At 61.3% G+C, this 18,686-nt stretch overlaps 1 protein-coding gene across 2 annotated transcripts in view; it reads left to right on the forward strand.

Moving 5' to 3' along the window:
- Window positions 1–18,686, forward strand: part of MARF1 (meiosis regulator and mRNA stability factor 1) — a 32,491-nt gene that overhangs the window by 9,116 nt on the left and 4,689 nt on the right. Inside the window, exons 5-25 of one of the 2 annotated variants that reach the window (XM_055134738.1) lie at window positions 259–485; window positions 2,221–2,338; window positions 3,429–3,601; window positions 5,240–5,668; window positions 5,818–5,978; window positions 6,060–6,212; window positions 7,583–7,787; window positions 8,634–8,812; window positions 10,234–10,314; window positions 10,527–10,763; window positions 10,888–11,007; window positions 11,913–12,088; window positions 12,455–12,675; window positions 12,806–12,948; window positions 13,502–13,635; window positions 14,557–14,759; window positions 15,645–15,872; window positions 16,204–16,434; window positions 16,963–17,175; window positions 17,993–18,053; window positions 18,125–18,232. In XM_055134738.1, coding sequence (XP_054990713.1) covers window positions 259–485; window positions 2,221–2,338; window positions 3,429–3,601; window positions 5,240–5,668; window positions 5,818–5,978; window positions 6,060–6,212; window positions 7,583–7,787; window positions 8,634–8,812; window positions 10,234–10,314; window positions 10,527–10,763; window positions 10,888–11,007; window positions 11,913–12,088; window positions 12,455–12,675; window positions 12,806–12,948; window positions 13,502–13,635; window positions 14,557–14,759; window positions 15,645–15,872; window positions 16,204–16,434; window positions 16,963–17,175; window positions 17,993–18,053; window positions 18,125–18,232 — 3,801 coding nt within the window. The remainder of the gene's footprint in view (window positions 1–258; window positions 486–2,220; window positions 2,339–3,428; window positions 3,602–5,239; window positions 5,669–5,817; window positions 5,979–6,059; window positions 6,213–7,582; window positions 7,788–8,633; window positions 8,813–10,233; window positions 10,315–10,526; window positions 10,764–10,887; window positions 11,008–11,912; window positions 12,089–12,454; window positions 12,676–12,805; window positions 12,949–13,501; window positions 13,636–14,556; window positions 14,760–15,644; window positions 15,873–16,203; window positions 16,435–16,962; window positions 17,176–17,992; window positions 18,054–18,124; window positions 18,233–18,686) is intronic. The other variant, XM_055134739.1, reaches the window with a different exon arrangement.

Raw genomic sequence — 18,686 nt, forward strand, 5'->3', positions numbered from 1 at the left:
GTCGCCCAGCCCTTAGCTCATTCTTTACAAAGAGTTTTCTGTGGGCTCAAAGTCTGTTTTCCCCTGAAAACCCGGGCGTCGTGGGCTTGCTTGTCTCCTTGGGACGGCCAATGAGGTCGGGCCCCTTACACCAAGCATCCCTCAGTGCTTCTACTTTTCCACCCCGGGAGTGGTTCGTAGCTCTGCCTGTGACATTACTCTGGCTCATTACCTTGTCTTCATCATGGCCCAAAATTGAAAGTGTCCCCTTTGCTCCAGGGTCACCGGAAGTGGCACTTAGCGGACAGGTGCTAGAAAACTTGCCCCCCATTGGCGTTTTCTGGGATATTGAGAACTGCTCGGTCCCCACTGGTCGCTCGGCTACTGCGGTTGTGCAGAGGATCCGTGAGAAGTGTTTCAGAGGCCACCGAGAAGCAGAATTCATCTGTGTGTGCGACATCAGTAAAGAGAACAAAGAAGTGATTCAGGAACTGAACAACTGTCAGGTAACAAAGGAGAACTCAGTCAGCTGGGGTGGAGAACAGCATGTTTCAGTTAGAACCGTGTTTAATAAAGCACATTTGTGTTACGTTAGCAAATGATATGGCGAGAGGGTATTTCTGAAGTACTAGAAATGATTCACTTATGCTTGACCTAACGAATGTTTCCTTTGGTTTTCAAAGCTGAACGAGGTACATCAGATTTATTTGAAATTGCAAATAAAACTGAGTCCCCTTGAAGTTAAGCGACTTTTTGTTTGTTTAATGGGGTCTTGAGGCTGCACCTGGCTGTGCTCATGGCTTATTCCTGGCTCTGCTCAGGCATCACTGCTGGTGGGCCCAGGAGACCATACATCATGCCGGAGATTCAACACCTACAAGTACAAGGCAGTGCTTCAGCAGCAGTACTTTCTTTGGGCCCTATTGAGAAACTTTTAATTTAATTAATTTGGGGGGAGGGGACGTACTTGGGCTTAGGGCTTCCTCCTGGCTCTAGAGGGACACTCCTGGTGGTGCTCAGCAGACCAGATGGGTGCCAGGGATTGAATTGGGGTCAACCACACGTAAGGCAAGTGTGTCTTAGCCCCCATACTATCCTTCCACCTCAAGAATCCCATTCTTTTGACTTGGGCAAGTCACCCCCCATTATACACCCTGTTGTTTAAAATTACATGTTTATGCTCAGTACAAAAAGAAATCCTATTTATATTGCTTGAAGTTGAGGCATCAGAAACAAACCTTTCCCTGGCTTTAAAGATTGTTGTTGGTGGGCCGGAGTTATAGTACAGCAGGTGGGGCACTTGCCTTGCACTTGGCCCAACCGGGGTCTATCCCCAGCATCCCATATAGTCCCCCAGCACTGCCAGGAGTGACCCTCGAATGCAGTTAGGAGTGAGCCCTGAGCACGGCTGGATGTGGTCCCAAAACCTTCCACACACGAAAAAGCCATGTTATTGGGGTTCCTGTATTACTGTCATCCCGTTGGTTATCGATTTGCTCGAGCAGGCCCAGTAACGTCTCCATTCATCCTAGCCCTGAGATTTTAGCAGCCTCTCTTTACTCGTCCTTCCAAACGGTGCAGCATTAGAGGCTCTTCAGGGTCAGGGATCTGAGACCCATCATAGTCACTGTATTTGGCAGATGAATAAGCCACAGGGAGCTTGCCAGGTTCTTCCCTGTGTGGGCAGTAAACTCTGTAGCTTGCCCCGGTCTCCAGGAGGTAGAACTAGGCTATCAGATGAGCAGCCATGTGCTTCCGGGAGCTCGGTTCCTGATGGTTTATTAAAGGCACAAACATTATTTTGGTGCCCTTAAGGATAAGCACCTCTTTCCTTGTCGTAGATGACAGACACCTGACATCAAATACCCCAAATCATGACTCATTCATCAAATTTCTGCCACCCCCAAATGGTGGGCAAAAGCTACTTCACTACTTCAGATTTCCCTTCCTTTTTTTCCTTACCTATTCCGAAAGTGAGGGCACAGATGAAGTGCAGGAGCCAGAGGTTGGGAATGAGCCCAGCTGGAATTACGGACTCAGCTCACTCGTGTGGAGGATCAGTGTTGGAGTTATTGAGAGCTGGTTGCAAATTTTTTTCTTTTTTGGCCCATTCCTGAGTGACAATAATGATACTTGACATCTTTCCCCTCCGGGACTGTCTGTCGAGCTGTGGGGACACACACAGTGCTCTTCCCGAGTACTCACGCCCTGCACGCCCATCTGTCTCGTACATCCACGCAGGTGACTGTGGCTCACATCAACGCTACGGCAAAGAACGCGGCCGACGACAAACTGCGCCAGAGTCTGCGAAGGTTCGCGAATACACACACTGCTCCGGCCACCGTGGTCCTTGTATCAAGTGAGTGCGGCGGCCTTGGCTCATCTCAGTCGTGCTCACTGCGGGGGGCTGGAGGCCAGACACAGACGCGTGCCAGTAAAACGCACCTCCAGAGAGGTTGAAGGACGCGGGGCACCGAGATGTGCTTTTGTACGCGCGTGTGTGTGTATGTGTGTGTGTGTGTTGGGGGCAGTGGTCGGGCTACTAGGACTTGGACCCCGGGCACCGAGATGTGCTTGTGTGTGTGTGTGTGTGTGTGTGTGTGTGTGGTGTGTGTGTGTGTGTGTGTGTGTGGTGTGTGTGTGTGTTGGGGGCGGTGGTTGGGCTACTAGGACTCAGGGCCTCACGTCTGTGGGTCAAGAGCCTATTGCCACATCTCCAGCCCTCGGTCGCTGAGGGTTTCGTGTACCACCCACCTGGAGTAAGTCTTTGTTTCCGCCCCCTCGGAACACTCAGCGTTTTCTCCATCAGGGTTTGCAAACAGCATTCCCCCCAAAAGATTGTGTATGTGATGATCGCTCCCGCCGCACTGTCCCTCCTTTTTATTTCATAGTTCTGGGGAGCGGACCCCGGGCCTCACACAGACAGGAAAGGTGGCTCCACGCCACGCCACATCCCGGCCCTCAGACGCACCCACGGGTCTCGGGGTCTGATTTTTCTAAGAACCGTTACGGGAAAGCAGTTGGGGCTAGAGCAGTTTCTGTATTTCTTTGTAGAACGTGAACAGGATTCTTTCTGTTTTGTTTCCTTGGTTGGTTTTGACTTGGGGGCTGCACCAAAGCAAACAGCTGGCTCCCGGCTCTGCACGCGGCAGTCACTCCAGGCGGTGCTTGGGGGACCATTTGGGGTTTGAACTGGGGGTCGAATTGGTTGGCCGCAGGCAAGTCTGTACTATCCCCAGTCTTGCCTTTTCTCCGTTTTTTGTTCTGGTGGTCACACCTGGCAGTGCTCAGGGCTTCCTCCTGATTCTGTGCTCAGGAGTCACTCCCGGCAGGGCTCGTGGGGCTTGGGATTCTGGCGAGAGGAGGGAGGGAGCAGCTTTTTCTCCCCCCGGGTGGGTGTCCGGCGCACCTAACGTTGGGGGCGGGGGCGGGCTGTGCCTTTCTTCCAGCTGATGTGAATTTCGCGCTGGAGCTCAGCGACCTGAGACACAGACACGGCTTCCACATCGTTCTGGTCCACAAGAACCAGGCCTCGGAGGCCCTGCTGCACCACGCCAACGAGCTCATCCGCTTCGAAGAGTTCATCTCCGACCTGCCCCCCAGGTTACCGCTGAAAGTGCCGGTGAGTGGGGTGGCCGCCTCCTGGCTGTCCCCCGGAGCCCAGGCAGCCCCTGGGAAGGGGGTCTCCGAAACGGAAGCAAGCGCGTAAGACCCTCCGGCGGCCTGGTGCCTCCCCCCCCGCCGCTCCCCCGCCCAAACCTGAGATGAGACCTAGAATTCCCTTTGGTTTTTCTCTTCCAAAGAGACAGAACTGGAACAGGTGCATCTGCTCTGAGTGCTTTTATCTTTTCACTTAATACTTTTGTTCGTTTGCCTTTTGGGCCCCGCCCGGCGATGCTTAGGGACAACTCCTGGCTCTGCACTCAGGAATCCCTCCTGACAGTGCTCAGGGGACCACGTGAGGTGCAGGGGATTGAACCCGGGTGGGAACGCATACAGGGCAAGCACGTTAACCTGCTGTGCCGTATCTCGGGCCCTCAGGCTCTCAGCTCTTTCAGACATCACAGGGGGGTGAGGTTTAGATCTCCTGGCCCGAGTCCAGCTATGGGCGCTTCGCTCGGGTGACAGGAACTGGAACAAGGGTTGTTACTCTTTGTGTCTCCCTTTACTGGAGGCGCCCCCTGCTGTGGTTAGACACTGCTCCCGCCCTCGGAGCCTGTCTGTCTCCGGGCAGATAGCCTAAGGATCTGTTACTTCTCTCGGTGTGGCCCGTGCAGCCAGATGGTTGGGGGGTGGGGGGTCGGGGGTCGAGGGGTGGCGCACGCCTTCCCGCAGAGCGAGCACTCCTGCACCCTTGCTTCCGGCCGCCTGGGGATGTGACCGTCAGCCTTGGTGCTGTAGGGGACAGCCCGGAGCGCTGGGCTGTCGAGAGCAGAGGCCGGAGAGACGGCTCAGGGGGGTGGGCGCACCTTGTGTGCTCCCCAGCACAGCGTGGTCCCCCGAGCACCGCCCGGAGTGATCTCTGAACACTGCTGGGTGCGGCCCCAGACCCACCCCTGCCCACCCCGAGTGATAGGAATCAGGTGGGTATCAGCTGGTGACCAGATGAGCGGCTGATCCCTGACGTTACGTGCCGCTTGGCTGCCTGACTTGAGTGCTACTGACGCGTCTCCGAGAGGACCTCACCTGGCCTCTCTGGTTTAGGGACTCCCTGGAGGCCGCTAAGCCCCTTGCAGCCGCTCAGACCGGCCCCGCCCAGCCCCGTCCATGTGCTTGCATGGACGTCCGTCCCGCCCCGTAGATCCCTGTTGCTAATGTTACGGATCAAGCCCTGGCCCCTGGTGAAACGGGGCATCCCAGAGGCCCGTCCCTGCCCGGCTCTCCCTCCTCCTCCTCCTTCCCCACCCCGGCCCCCGAGCACCCCTGTCGGCACCCGCGTTGTTCTCAGCCTCGGCTGCTGGTCCACATTCCCGTCTCTCCCCGGGGCTGGCGCATCAGGTGGAGCATTTCAGGCCGCCCGTCCTGTTGGTTCGAGTCTAAGGAGGCAACACAACCAGCCCCGGGCCCCGACCCTTCAGTCCTGCGGGTCTCGTTTACTCGCGGGCTGCCGGCGACCCTCCCGACACCCGCGAGTCTCCCCTGCGCCCCTGCCCAGGCCTCCCCCTGCCCCGTCCCCTAGCCGCCGTAGCCCCCGAGCGCGCGGTTGTTTGCAGGTGGCCGCTGCCGCGGGCCCCGGGTTGACGCTCTTCCTCTGTGTCAGCAGTGCCACACCCTGCTCTATGTTTATAACCTCCCAGCACACAAGGACGGCAAGAGCGTCGGCAACCGGCTCCGGCGCCTGTCGGACAACTGCGGCGGCAAGGTGCTGAGCATCAGCGGCTGCAGCGCGGTGCTGCGCTTCCTGACCCAGGACAGCGCCGAGCGGGCCCAGAAGCGCATGGAGAACGAGGACGTCTTCGGGAACCGGATCGTCGTGTCCTTCACCCCCCAAAACAGGGACCTCTGCGAGGCGAAGGGCTCCGGGCCCCTCGGCGACAAAGCGAAGTCTCCCAGGAAGCAGAAGGGCACGAAGCTCTGCCTGCTCAGGGACGCGGGCGAGCCGGCGCCCGGCGCCAGAGCCGCGCCGGGGAAGGGGGTGCCCGCCGGCCTGGGCCCGGCCGCGAAGACCCTCCACGTCAAGAGTCTGCAGGTAACCGCCCTCGCTCCGGCTCCCGGCTCTGCCCCCCGCCCACCTCCCTCGGGGCCATCTCCCTCTCGTCGTGGGGCGGTGTGTCCCTCTCGGGCCCGACTCCCCTCGGGGACTTACCACGCGCCCCCGCGGCCCCGGTGTCTTCCCAGGAGCTGTGCCACCTGGAGCCAAAGATGGGCGCGAGGAGCAGCGAGCCCCAGCCGGGCCACCTGCGGCTGGTCGCCCCCGCTCACAGAAGTGCAAGTGCCGCCCCCGCGCCCGCGCCGAAAGCCTCGGGGCTGGCCGAGCCCGTTCCCAAAGCCAACCCGAAGTAGGTCCCCGCGGCCCGTCCTGGGGCTGCCGGGTGCACCCTGTGTGTGCGGAGAGACCCACTTCCTCTCTCCCCCGTTAGGAAAGAGAACCCCAGCCGGAGTGCCGCTGCCTCCCCCGTGGAGAGGCAGGAGCGGGAGGAGAGTCTGTTCCAAGTGAGCTACCCCTCTGCCTTCAGCAAGCTCATGGCGTCCCGCCAGGCGGGGCCTCTCCACGCGCCGCAGGCCTGGTCTCGGTGAGTCCAGCGCGCGGGCCCTCTCTGATGAGGGCGAGCCGGCTTCCCTCCGGGCAGCAGGAGTCCCTCCCGAGCACTGTCGGAAGTGGCCCTCGAGCCCCCTGAGCACTGCTCGGGAGCCTCCCCCCTGCCAGAGGAAGCCAGGAACAGAGCACTCGGCTTGCCGGGCAGCGCTGAGGCATCACGGAAGCTCGGGCAAGGGGAGGGAGGGCTCGGCTGCCCCCCTCCCTGCCAGCCCCTCGGGCCTCCCGCACACACGGGAAGTAGGGTTCTCGCTGCGTCTCCCCTGCCCCGGGTGGGAGCGCAGAGGTCGGAGCCCAGGATCGGTGGCAGCTGCCGCTCAGGTGTCCTTGCTGCTCCGGGCTTCGCGGTGGCGTCGTGCTGAGCGGGTGCCCACACCGGGCGGTGCCAGGCCGGCCTCATGCCCAGGGGACAGAGGGCGGCGGCCTGAGACACGCGGGGCTCCATGGCCGCTGTCAGGTTCTGTCAGGAGCTACGCTCCCCACCGAGGGGGCCAGACAGACTGCCCGGGAGGCTACCCCAGGAGCCCCTTCTGGCCTGGGCCCTGCGGGGGTCGGTGAAGACTCCGGGGGAGTGGCCTGGTCACGGAAAGTGACATCTCAAAGCTCCCGTCAAAGTTTTCTTGCATGTGGGGCTGGAGCGATAGCACAGCGGGTAGGGCGTTTGCCTTGCACGCGGCCGACCCGGGTTCGATCCCCAGCATCCCATATGGTCCCCTGAGCACCGCCAGGAGTAACCCCTGTGCATCGCCGGGTGAGACCCAAAAAGCAAAAAAAAAAAAAAAAGTTTTCTTGCATGTGGGGGCCACAGAGATAGCGCAGTGGGTACTGCACTTGCCTTGCGTGTGGCCGACATGGGATCAATCCCCAGCACCCCATGGGGTCCCCCAGGCTCTGCCAGGAATGACTCCTGAGTGCGGAGCCAAGAGTCAGCCCTGAGCACCGTCAGGTGTGGCCCAAACACCAAAAAATGAAGTGTGAAAGGCCACAGCTTAGGAGCGCGAACTCCTGAGCTCTCTCTCAGCCAGGAGGTCTCCCTGACGCGACCTGCTGTCGCCGGCCAGTTTCCCAGCAGGAGACTTGAGGCCCGCCTGTAATTTTTGCCTTTACCTTTAAATAACCCGTTGAAGGCCTGTTTGATGCTAAGCACGGTTTCAAGTGTTTCCGGGGCCAGCGGGGTGTACTTCGGGCACGTGTGTTTGGTGTTAGCAGGCCGGGAAGCCAGATTGACGACTGGGAAACGGTTTCTGTCTGGAGCTGGTGAGAAACGTTTCTCAGCCAGCGCAGCTGAGTAAGCAGGCGGGAAGCACCCGCTCACCACGAGTCGCGCCTCTCTGTGTCTCCCAACAGGAGCGTGTCTCCGAGCCTCTTGAACAGGGCGTCCCCGCTGGCCTTCAACGTGGCAGGCTCGAGCGGCAGTGGCGGTGGTGGCGGCGGTGACTGCCCCGACCCGTTTGTGAACGGGGCTGACGTCCAGGTCAGCAACCTGGACTACCGGCTGTCTCGGAAGGAGCTGCAGCAGCTGCTGCTCGAGGCCTTCTCCCGGCACGGCAAGGTGACCGCCCCTGGCCTCGTCCTGCCCCCCCGCCGGCCGCCTGGAGCTTCCCTGCCCCTCTGGTCTGCTCCAGTTGTGCGGTGTCTGTCCCTGGGCCACCCCTGGCTCTGCACTCTGCTCCTGCCGGTGCTCGCTCAGGGGACCCTGTGGGCTGCCGGGGATGGAACCCGGGTCGGCTGCATGCTGTCCCGTTGCTCCGGCCCCGCCTCTGGTCTGCTTTAGGGCGGGGTGGGGGGGTCCTTGCCGTTTGGGGATCCCGGCCCTCGGGATCAGGAAAGCCAGCAGGGCGGCCCCGCTGGCCACGGGCAGGAGCTGGCTCAGCGCTGGCCGCTGGGATGTGCAGGAGGGATTCTGGGGCCTCGCCGCCTTTGTTAGTCCTCTCAGTGCGTGATCTGGTAGAAGGGGCCTTTTCCAGAACCAGTTTCTCCCCCTCCCCTCCCCTCCCATCTTCTCTCTACTCCTCTCCTGTGTCTCTCCTCTCTCTCTCCTCGCTCCCCTTTCCTCTCCTCCCTCTCTGCCTCATTCCCTTCCTCTCGCCCTACTCTCTCCCTCTCCTCCCTCCCCCCTTTCCCTCTCCCCCTCTCTCCCCCCCTCTCTCTCCCCCCCCACTCTCTCCGTCTCTATTCCTGAGCCATGGGCTTCTGCAGTGTCCTGGTAGGCGCCGTGGCCCCCAGCCTGCCTTGAGTTGCTGTGTGTGCCAGCGGCCTCGGGCAGCCCAGTTTGAGCCGTGTCCCCGAAGGTCACCTTTCCTGGCTCACTGAGGTTCTGGGCGGTCCGAGTGCGGGCTTCGTGCCAGGAGCTGTGGCTCCGGCCGCCAAGGGCCTGTTGGCATCTGTGCCTCTCCAGGTGAGGGCTGTGGAGCTGAGCCCCCACACGGACTACCAGCTCCGGGCCACGGTGCAGATGGAGAGTTTGCAAGAAGCAATTAGTGCCGTGAATAGCCTCCACAGACACAAGGTTGGCAGCAAGAAGATCCTGGTCTCGCTGGCTACTGGAACCGCTAATAAGTCACTCTCTTTACTGAGGTAAAAACGAAACGGAGCATGTGAAAAACAAACAAACAAACAAAAAAAATAGGCCATTTTGTTCAGGAAAATCAATCTTGGCCCAGAAAATTTGGGGAAGAAATAAAACATGTTTTTATATTCCCAGCCTTCTTGTGAAGGCTCCATAGGTAATAGTGCTCACGCCGAACGGCAGGTTAGAAATAAAGGAGTTAAAACATTTTGACGCGTGCCAGGTGATTAGCGGAAGGTCAAGTACAGCGTAAACTTGGCAGTGAGGAGCGGAGGAGCAGATAACACTCTCAGAGCAGGTTCTGGAAATAGGAGGCGTCTGCCGCCGCCGTCTGTGAACCTGTGAAGCTTTAAATAGGTCCTCCCCACTTGGGTGGGAGAGGAGACGTGTGTGTGAAGTGAAGCACCTGTCTTGGCTGCCCAGGGTCCGGGGGTTGGTCCCCTGCATGGGGGTGGGGGCAGCACAGGGAAAAAAAAAACAAACTTTCTTATCTTTGGGCGGACCCAGACCTCTAAGCCCAGGTGGGACCTCACCTCTGGGCCCAGGGACCGAGCCATCAGGCCAGGTATCGTGGGCCAGTTGGAAGCGCTGGGCTCTCCTCTCCGTCCGTGTCAGATAACTGCCACGTTGAAAAATCTGTGGAGGGTTTTATTCAGCCCAAGTTTTTTCTCCCTGTGCTGGGCGGAGTTAGTGAAACACATTTCTTTGGCTTTGCAGTGATCTGACATGTGCTGTGTTCTTCTGAGGGTTTTGTTTGTTTGTATTTTTGTATATTGGGAGGAAGATTTATGTGTTCTGGGTTGGTTTTTATTTTTTTCCTCCCCCCTACACAGTGCTCAGGAGGCACCGGGGCCTCACCTGTGACTCCCAGTCAGCCGGGCTGGTGGTTCAAGCACGGCCTGAGAATGGGGTCTGCTCGGGCCCTGCGGGGTTGGGGAGACCAGTGATGGGGCCTCCGGGGCCCCGTGTGGTGCCCGGAATCAAAACAGGGCCCACCTACTGTTCTACTGTGTCCCGGGATTCAGACTTAGGTCTGCCTGATCCTATACCCTCTCCCAGCCCCGTAAGTTTTTTTGTTATAGTTGGATAAAAATAACGTGCATTGAAGCAAATTTGCAAAGCTCAGAAGCATGCATTGAACCCAGGGCCTCACGCATGCCCGGCAGCTCTGTGACCGGGCCACATCCTCGGCCCTGACGTGTGTTTACGATACAACTTGGGGGTACTGGAGGATAGTGCGGGGGGCTATGGCATGAGCCTGGCGTGTGGCTGACCTGGGTTCAGTCCCTGGCACCCGCTATGCCCCCCACCAAGTGTGCCAGCAGTGAGTCCTGAGCACTGGTTGGGTGTAACCCAAAAACAAACCAGAATCTAATTTGAGGGCAAGGAAACTGTCTGTGTTCTAATTGATCGCACCTCTGCCCTGCAGCGCAGAAGCCATGTCCATTCTTCAGGATGCTCCTGCCTGCTGTCTGCCCCTTTTTAAGTTTACGGATATCTATGAAAAGAAGTAAGTTGGATCCCGTCCCTCCCCCGTCTCCCTACTCCGCGCTGAATTCCATGCCTGAATCACGGGGTGCCTTAGACCTTCTTAGCCTGCCGCTGGGAATGGGACAGAGATGCTGGTTTCTGTTTGTCTGGGGTCACCCCTGGCAGTGCTCGGGGGTTCCTCCTGGCTTTGCACTCAGGAATCACTCCCTGTGCTGTGCTCTCGCCCCTCAGGTTCGGCCACAAGCTGAACGTGTCGGATCTGTACAAGCTGACGGACACGGTGGCCGTCCGCGACCAGGGCGGCGGCCGGCTGGTGTGTCTCCTGCCCAGCAGCCAGGCCCGCCAGAGCCCCCTGGGCTCCTCCCAGTCGCACGACGGCTCCTCCGCCAACTGCAGCCCCATCATCTTCGAGGAGCTCGAGTACCACGAGCCCGTCTGCAGGCAGCACTGTGCCGACCCGGATTTCAGGTGGGGTCTCCAGGAGGCCGGGCCCGCCCGCTCCTGCGACCCCCGCCCCGCTCCCCAGGAGGCCGGCTCAACAGTCTGCTTTCTCTCTCCCTCCTTCCCTCCCTCTCTCCCCCCCCCCCTGCAGTGAACATGAGTTTGACCCGGACTCGTACAAGATTCCGTTCGTGATCCTGTCTCTGAAGACGTTTGCTCCGCAGGTGCACAGCCTCCTGCAGACACACGAGGGCACGGTGCCCTTGCTGAGGTGAGCAGGGCGCGGCGGCCCCGGGCCCCTCTGCTCCGGGCTTCGCCTGCCCCGCCGCCCCTCCTGCAGGAAGTGCGTCCTGCGGGACACTTCTTCAAACCCTGCAGGACGCTTCTTCCAGCCGTCGAGCCAGGCGCTCACGCTTAGCCGTCTCTGGGGCAGGGGGCCGGGTGCTCGGGCGTTGAGCTGGAAAGTCTATTTTGTTTCGTTTTTTTGGGTCACACCCAGTGATGCTTAGGGGTTACTCCTGCCTCTGCATTCAGGAATTAGCTCTGACAGTGATCAGGGGGACCCTGCAGGATGCCAGGGATTGAACCCGGGTCGGCTGGAAGAAGCTTCCCGGGTCGGCTGGAAGAACCCAGAAAGCGCCCTCCCCGCTGTGCTGTCGCTCCATGCATTTCCCACCCCCACCCCCCACCGTGCCTGCAGTACAGAAGCCCCCTTAGCCACCCCACGGACCCCGGAGTAGACTGGCCTCGAGAGCAGGCTATGCTAAGCCGGCGGGGGATTGGGTGGCAGCCCCCGTACCATCTTCTCAAGAGTCCCCTGGTTCTTGGGTCACCCCAGCCCGAGTGTTTGGGGCTACTCCTGGCTCTGTCGGTACACGGGGGACCCCGGGGTGCTGGGGAGCACACACTGGCTCAGGCACATGCGGGCGACGGCCTTAACCCCAGCCCTGTCTCCAGTCAGAGGGACCTTCCTTTCCACCCCTTCCGTCCCACGAACACTCTCCCCGTCCCACTGTGACAGGCCGTGGCTGTGGCCTCCCTGGCACCTGCGTTTTCTACTCCTAGACCCTGGCCGCCCCGACCCATCGTTCCTGGGCCCTCAGAAGGGAAGGTTCCGGGGGGCAGGCGCTTAGCTTCCCCGGGAATTCGACGCGTCTTTTTCTTTTTCCTCTTCAGCTTCCTCGATTGCTACGCCTCCGAGTTCGGGGAACTGGACGTGGTGCAGGAGAGCCAAGGGGGTGTCCCCTTGGAGCACTTCATCACCTGTGTTCCGGGGGTGAACGTCGCCACCGCCCAGAACGGTGTCAAGGTGGTGAAGTGGGTGCACAACAGGCCGCCGCCCCCCAGCTCAGGTGGGCAGCGGGGTGCGCGGGCGTGGGCGGGATTGTGGTTTTTGCCACACCCGGCCGTGCTCAGGGCTAACTCCCTGCACTCGGGGATCCCTCCCGGCGGGGATCCGGGGATTGAACCCGGGTGGAAGCTGCTGTCGGGGCTGAGGGGCACGGCCGGCCATACTCGGGGCTTTCTCCTGGCTCTGTGCTCAGGGGGTGCTGGGATCGAATCCAGGTCGGCGGCTGCGTGCGAGGCCAGTGTCCTTCCCACTGTCCTGTGGTGGTGGCGTGCCCGCCACTGGGAGGCCTTGTCGCTGTCTCGCTCCCTGCGGTGCCCCGTGTCGGCGCCGTCTGAGGAGCACTGTTGTCTCTTTCCCGCGCGCCCAGACCCGTGGCTTCTGCGGTCCAAGAGCCCCGTGGGGAACCCCCAGCTGATCCAGTTCAGCAGGGAGGTGATCGACCTGCTGAAGAGCCAGCCCTCCTGCCTCACCCCCATCAGCAGCTTCATCCCCGCCTACCACCATCACTTCGCCAAGCAGTGCCGGGTGTCCGACTACGGCTACTCCAAGCTCATCGAGTTGCTCGAGGCGGTGCCGCACGTGCTGCAGGTACCGGGCGCTCTGGGCTCTGGTCCGAAAGGGGCGCCCCACGGCCGCCTGCAGGGTCCCCGTCCCTGCACTCCGGGTGCCCCTGCCGCCTGCCCGGGGCCGTGTGGGCTCATGAGGCCTTTCTCCGCAGGTCCTGGGGATGGGCTCCAGGCGCCTGCTGACGCTGACGCACAGGGCCCAGGTGAAGCGCTTCACTCAGGACCTGCTCAAGCTCCTCAAGTCCCAAGCCAGCAAGCAGGTCGTCGTGAGAGAGTTCTCGCAGGCTTACCACTGGTGAGTGCCGACCAGGCTAAAACAGTCTGTGTAGGTTAAGATACCTAGTTGTTTTTTTTGTTGTTTTTTTTTGTTTTTTTTTTGGTGGTGGGGGCACCACTGGTTGTGCTCAGGGCTTACTCCTGGCTCTGCACTGAGGGCCTACTCCTGGTGGACCCTGTGAGGTGCTGGTTTTCGAACCCCAGTCAGCTGTGTGCAAGGCAAGCATCATATCTGCTATTACTGTCTCTCTAGCCCCATATGTACATTTTTACTCTTTTTTTCTGGGGGGGTCACACCTGGTGATGCACAGGGGTTACTCCTGGCGGTGCTCAGGGGACCATATGGGATGCTGGGAATCGAACCCGGGTAGGCTGCGTGCAAGGCAAACGCCCTCCCTGCTGTGCTATCACTCCAGCCCTTTACTCTTTTTAAAGTAAAGCAATCTTTTCCTCTTCGCTGGCTTCCCCCGTGCCCCCACCCCCAGGTTGGGTGATCATTTAACCTTTCTGCCCAGAATTCTTGGGAAAGCGGCGTGTCCCGTTCCTGACCTGTTTCCATGGTTACCGTCTAGGTGTTTCTCCAAGGACTGGGACGTCACCGAGTACGGGGTGTGTGAGCTGACAGACATCATCTCGGAGATCCCGGACACCACCATCTGCTTATCGCAGCAGGACAGTGAGACGGTGATCTGCATCCCCAAAAGGGGTATGTCGACTTTCGCGGGCCGGGAGGAAATGGTCCCGGTCCATGACTCCTGCGGCTTGCGGGTGAATCACCTTCCTGCCCTCCGTGGTGGTCCCTGACCATCCCGTGGGCCTGCAGTGTGGAAGCTGCGTGGCCGGCACTGGCTCTCTGCCCCTGTCCTCGTGTCCCCAGACTTAGCCAGGGAAGAAGGCGTGGCCTGTCCATCCTCCTGTTGCTTTCAGCCCTGCTGGGACGGGGTCACCTCAGCTGTTCAGGGTCAGCTCTTGGACTCGTGCTCGCCCCTTTATTTTCCCACCCCTGAGCTCCTTTCCCTCGCACCTTGAGCGGGAAAGGAAACGCAAGTGGACAAGGGGACTCCTCCATCTCCGCGTCTCCGTGGTGCTGGGAGGTGGGCCAGGGAGAGCCAAAGGGATTCGCTGGCCTGTTGCGCCCGCGGCACAGGGGCTCTGCGGCCCCGCTCCTGCCCAGCACGGAGGCCCGGGCACTCAAAAGTCTGATGCCTGAGACTATTGGTGGCAGTTTTAGCTGGAGATCAAAGGAATAAATGCAGAAAGAAGCCATTGAATGTCCAAGAGTGTGGGTTCACGGCTTGGTTCCTAGAGTGTGTTTTCAAGTACAGCCTGCATGGTATAGTTCTGTGTGCTGCCCGGGGCATGAGGCTGGGGATGCCCAGGGGCCAGGGGAGTTATAAAACGTGTGTGTGTGTGTGTGTGTGTGTGTGTGTGTGTGTGTGTGTGTGTGTGTGTGTGTGTGTGCAGCTGGTGATGGTGAGAGGGATGGGGTGCGTGTATGGGTGCCTCCGGTCATGTGTGTCAGGGCGGCACGGACGGTCTCCCCGTAAGCCGGGCGCAGGAACGACCTCAGCCAGAGCGGGAGCCGGGGCAGCTGGAGGAGCCTGGTGACTTTTCTGCTTCTCTCAAGAGCGGACTCAGGACGAGATCGAGAGGACGCGGCAGTTCTCCAAGGACGTGGTGGACCTGCTCCGGCACCAGCCGCACTTCCGGATGCCCTTTAACAAGTTCATTCCCTCCTACCACCACCACTTTGGCCGCCAGTGCAAACTCGCCTACTACGGGTTCACCAAGCTCCTGGAACTTTTTGAAGCCATACCTGATGTTTTACAAGTAAGAGAAGGAATTCAGTTTCTCTCAGTCGTCTGGGGCCTGGGGGTGTTACCTGAGAGTGGGGTGTGGTTCTGGCTTCAGAAACTAATCGTTTCAGGCAGGCCTGGTTTTCTGGAAAATAAGAAATTATGAAAGAGAGTTAAAATTGGGAATAGCCTAATCAGAAAAGCTATGTTGTTGGCCCAGTAATGGTTTTAGGTATGGATCGTGGTTTTATTTCCCTTTTGCCAGGGAATAAATTATTCTTCATACATGGTTTAAGGTGGTGATTGAACAAATAAGATATCTGTCATTGGCTTAATTAGCAGCACTATTTGACCCCTGCAGACTTAGATCTTTTAAAAAATTAGTGTGTAGGGCTGGAGCGATAGCACAGCGAGTAGGGCGTTTACCTTGCACACAGCCGACCGGGTTCGATTCCCAGCATCCCATAGGGTCCCCTGAGCACCGCCAGGAGTGATTCCTGAGTGCAGAGCCAGGAATAACCCCTGTGCATCGCCGGGTGTGACCCAAAAAGAAAAAAAAAAAGTCTACTGTGTAAAGGACACATAACCTGCTTAATCCTAGGGGTGCTGGGGGGAACATAATGTGGTGCTGGGGGTTGAACCCAGGTTGGCTGGGTGGAAACAAGCACCGTCCACTCCACTGCCCTTTCTCTCTGGCTTCCCTCGTCATCATCTTACAGCGTACTCCGCTCGGTTGGGTCACACTCACGTTGGTACGCACCCAGTTTCCGGAACTCTTTCACTCGGGTGGGGGGTGGTTCTGGAGACTGACCCAGAGGCTGACCCCTTGCCCTCAGCACCCAGGCCCGTTTCTAGCCCCAGGACCATTCCTCTGGGGAATCGGACCCCACCCCCCCTCTCCCCTCTGCGTGTCCCCTAGGTGCTGGAGTGCGGCGAGGAGAAGACGCTGGCGCTGACGGAGGGGGAGCGGTTCAAAGCTCTCGCCGCCCAGCTTGTCAAGCTCCTCCGCTCCCAGAAGGACAACTGCCTGCTGATGTCCGACCTGCTGGCGGAGTACGCCAAGACCTTCGGGTACACCTTCCGCCTCCAGGACTACGACGTCAGCTCCGTCTCGGCCCTGATGCAGAAGCTGTGCCACGTGGTCAAGGTGAGTGGGACGGGCCTGGTGCCCCTGGGGAAGCGTGAGACAGACCCTCACCCGGGCTGCACTCCTCCCCCCACCTCCTGCCCCCGAGATGAAGGGGGCCCCGAGCTGGGGTCAGGAGAGGCGGCACGGCGGGTGTGGGGGAGGGGAGGGGGCGCTTTTCTCCCCCCTCCCGTTTCCATCAAGGGTCCCCGACTGGCGTGTGCCCTGGGGATAGTTCCCTGCGTCCCCCCCCCCCCGTCCCCCCAGCCCTGCCCCGCACCCTCCTCCCGCGTCCCGGGGACCCCTCCCGCGCCTCGCCCCAGAGCCGGCCTTGCCTCCCGCGCTCCCACAGGTCACCGACGTGGAGGCGGGCAAGCAGGTCCAGCTCATCAGCCGCAAGTCCCTCCGAGCCCTCACGGCGCAGCTGCTGGTGCTGCTGATGTCGCGGGAAGGAGACTCGGCGCCGTCGGTCAGGGAGCTGCGTGGGCAGTACGAGGCCGCCCACGGCGCCCCGCTCAACCCCTGCGAGTACGGCTTCCTCTCGCTGGCCGAGCTGCTGCGGAGCCTGCCCTACCTGGTGGAGGTGGGTCAGTGCTCTTCCCTGCAGGCTCTGCGTTACCTGCGGACGGGCGGACGCTGGCTCGAGGCCGTCTGTCACGGGGTGTTCCAAGACCGAAGGCCAGCTCGGGTCGGGAGGCCTCTCCCTTAGGCTCCCGGGAAAGTGCTCAGTTCACTCGGCCACCAAGAGGGCTTCCTCGCTTGCTGTGACTATTGCTGTCCCGGCCCGTAGAGCCCTCGCTGGGCCTTGTCAGTGGACAGGACTCGGAAGACGGGGTTCAGTGGCCCTGGAGCCACGTGGATCTGGCCGCGTGGAGATTTGTCTGGGCGACCCTTTCGCCCCCTCCTGGCGGCCCGCCCGAGTGTGCCCTTCCCTCCCGGTCCGTGCCCCCTCTGACGGGCAGGCAGCAGTGATGCTGCGTCGGGCCCAGGGCCGTGAACGGGAGCGTCCACCCCCGCTTCCCGCCTGTTCTCCCTGTGACGTTCAGGTTCGTCCTCAGGGTCCCGCCTGGCGCTCTGGAAGCTTCTAAGGCTGTGTCTTCCCTCGGGCCAGGTATTCACGGACGACAGGGCCGAGGAGTGCGTGCGGCTCACGAGCCTGTACGTGTTCGCCAAGAATGTGCGCGCCTTGCTGCAGACGTACCACTACCAGCAGCTGTTCCTGCACGAGTTCCCCACGGCCTACGCCAAGTACGCGGGGGAGGCGCTGCTCCCACAGGCCTATGGCCACGGCAGCGTGGAGGAGCTCCTGGGCGCCATCCCGCAGGTGGGCAGGGGCGGGGCGGGGCGTGGGGGGCGCCTCCTGGTCCTGTGGCCAACAGCCCTCGGGGGCCCTGGGGTCGCCTCGGCACCTGACGGCCAGGGCCCCGCTGCTGTGCGTCCAGCCCGGCCTAAAGCCCCAGGGGCCCTGCAGCCGGCCCTGCCCCGGCCCTCCTGTGCCCGCTGCCGCTGTGCCAGCCAGCCAGCGTGGGCGACAGTGTGTAAAAGCCGGGAAGGACACTGCCAGGGGCCAGAGAGCACGGGGTTGGGCGCTGGCCTTGCGTGCAGCTGACCCTGGTCCACATTCGGTCCCTCAGGCCCCTCCAGGGCTGATCTCTGAGCACCGCCGAGTGTAGCCCCAATGTCCCATCCCCCCCAAACCTTTTCCAAATATCCGGGCCGGGAAGGAGCCCGGGTTTGCTTGAGGAGCCTGGTTGCATCCCCAGCACCACCAGGAGCAGGCAGGTGGGAGGAGACCCCGTGCCAGCAGGCATGGCGCCCAGAGCCCCCGGCTGGGAGTGTGTTGTGTGTGCGTTGGCTCCTTGGCGGGGGTCCCCATGTGGCAGTCAGGAGACCCGGGCGCCCCAGCACGGGCTTGAGCCCTCCAGGGCCACACCCGGCGGTGCCCAAGGCCCACTCTGTACAGGCCAGGGACCCCGCACCCTCCCTCTGCCCCTCGAGGGCTGCTCGCACTCCCCAAAGGGAGGGCCAGGCAGAACACTTCCGGGGCGTCCCCCGGTCTCCGAGCTGTGGTTGTGTGAGTTGGGCTCTCGGGGCCGGCCCCCCGCCTTTCTCTGCCTAACCGGGGGGCGTCTTGGGCGCAGGTGGTGTGGATCAAGGGGCACGGTCACAAGAGGATCGTGGTGTTGAAAAACGACATGAAAGGTAGGTGGGCCCCCGGCGCCCCCAGCCCCCGCCCGCTGCCCTCCCCCTCTGACGGAGTGCTTGTCCCCCAGGCCGCGTGAGCTCCCAGGGCCCCTCCCCCGCCGACCACGAAGGCAGGCCCTCGGCCCCGCCGCGGATCCTGGAGGGGCCCGAGTTCCAGCTGGCGGTGGAGAGCGATGGTGAGAGCCCGGGGGCGCGGGGCGGAGGGGGCAGGTGGGGGTTCCCACGGCACCGCCATGCGCCATGCCCGGTGCTGTGGGCTGGCCCCTGTGACGAGCAGAGGGAGGGAGAGAAGCTCCTGACGCTCGGGCAGGAGGGGACGGGGCGCGCCCATCCGGGAGGGACACAGCGGGGGGCGGGGGGCGCCGCTCTGCCAAAATGACCCAACGCCTTGCACACGGCTGACCCGGCCTCCCCGGCACCCCACACGGTGCCCCGCCCCCCGCCAGCCAGGGGTAATTCCTGAGCAGGAACAGCCTGAGCGTGGGCGGGCGCGGCCCTGAAACAACACGAGCACTGCTGAGAGGCCTCCGGGCGACTCGGATGCCAGCACCCCATCACCCCATCAGGGGTCCCCGGGGTGCCTCTGGGGAGGGGGGGCGGCACGAGGCAGCTGGTGTGGGTGCTCGGGCC

The sequence above is a fragment of the Sorex araneus genome, chromosome 4 (genome assembly GCF_027595985.1).
Source record: "Sorex araneus isolate mSorAra2 chromosome 4, mSorAra2.pri, whole genome shotgun sequence".
Classification (NCBI taxonomy): domain Eukaryota; kingdom Metazoa; phylum Chordata; class Mammalia; order Eulipotyphla; family Soricidae; genus Sorex; species Sorex araneus.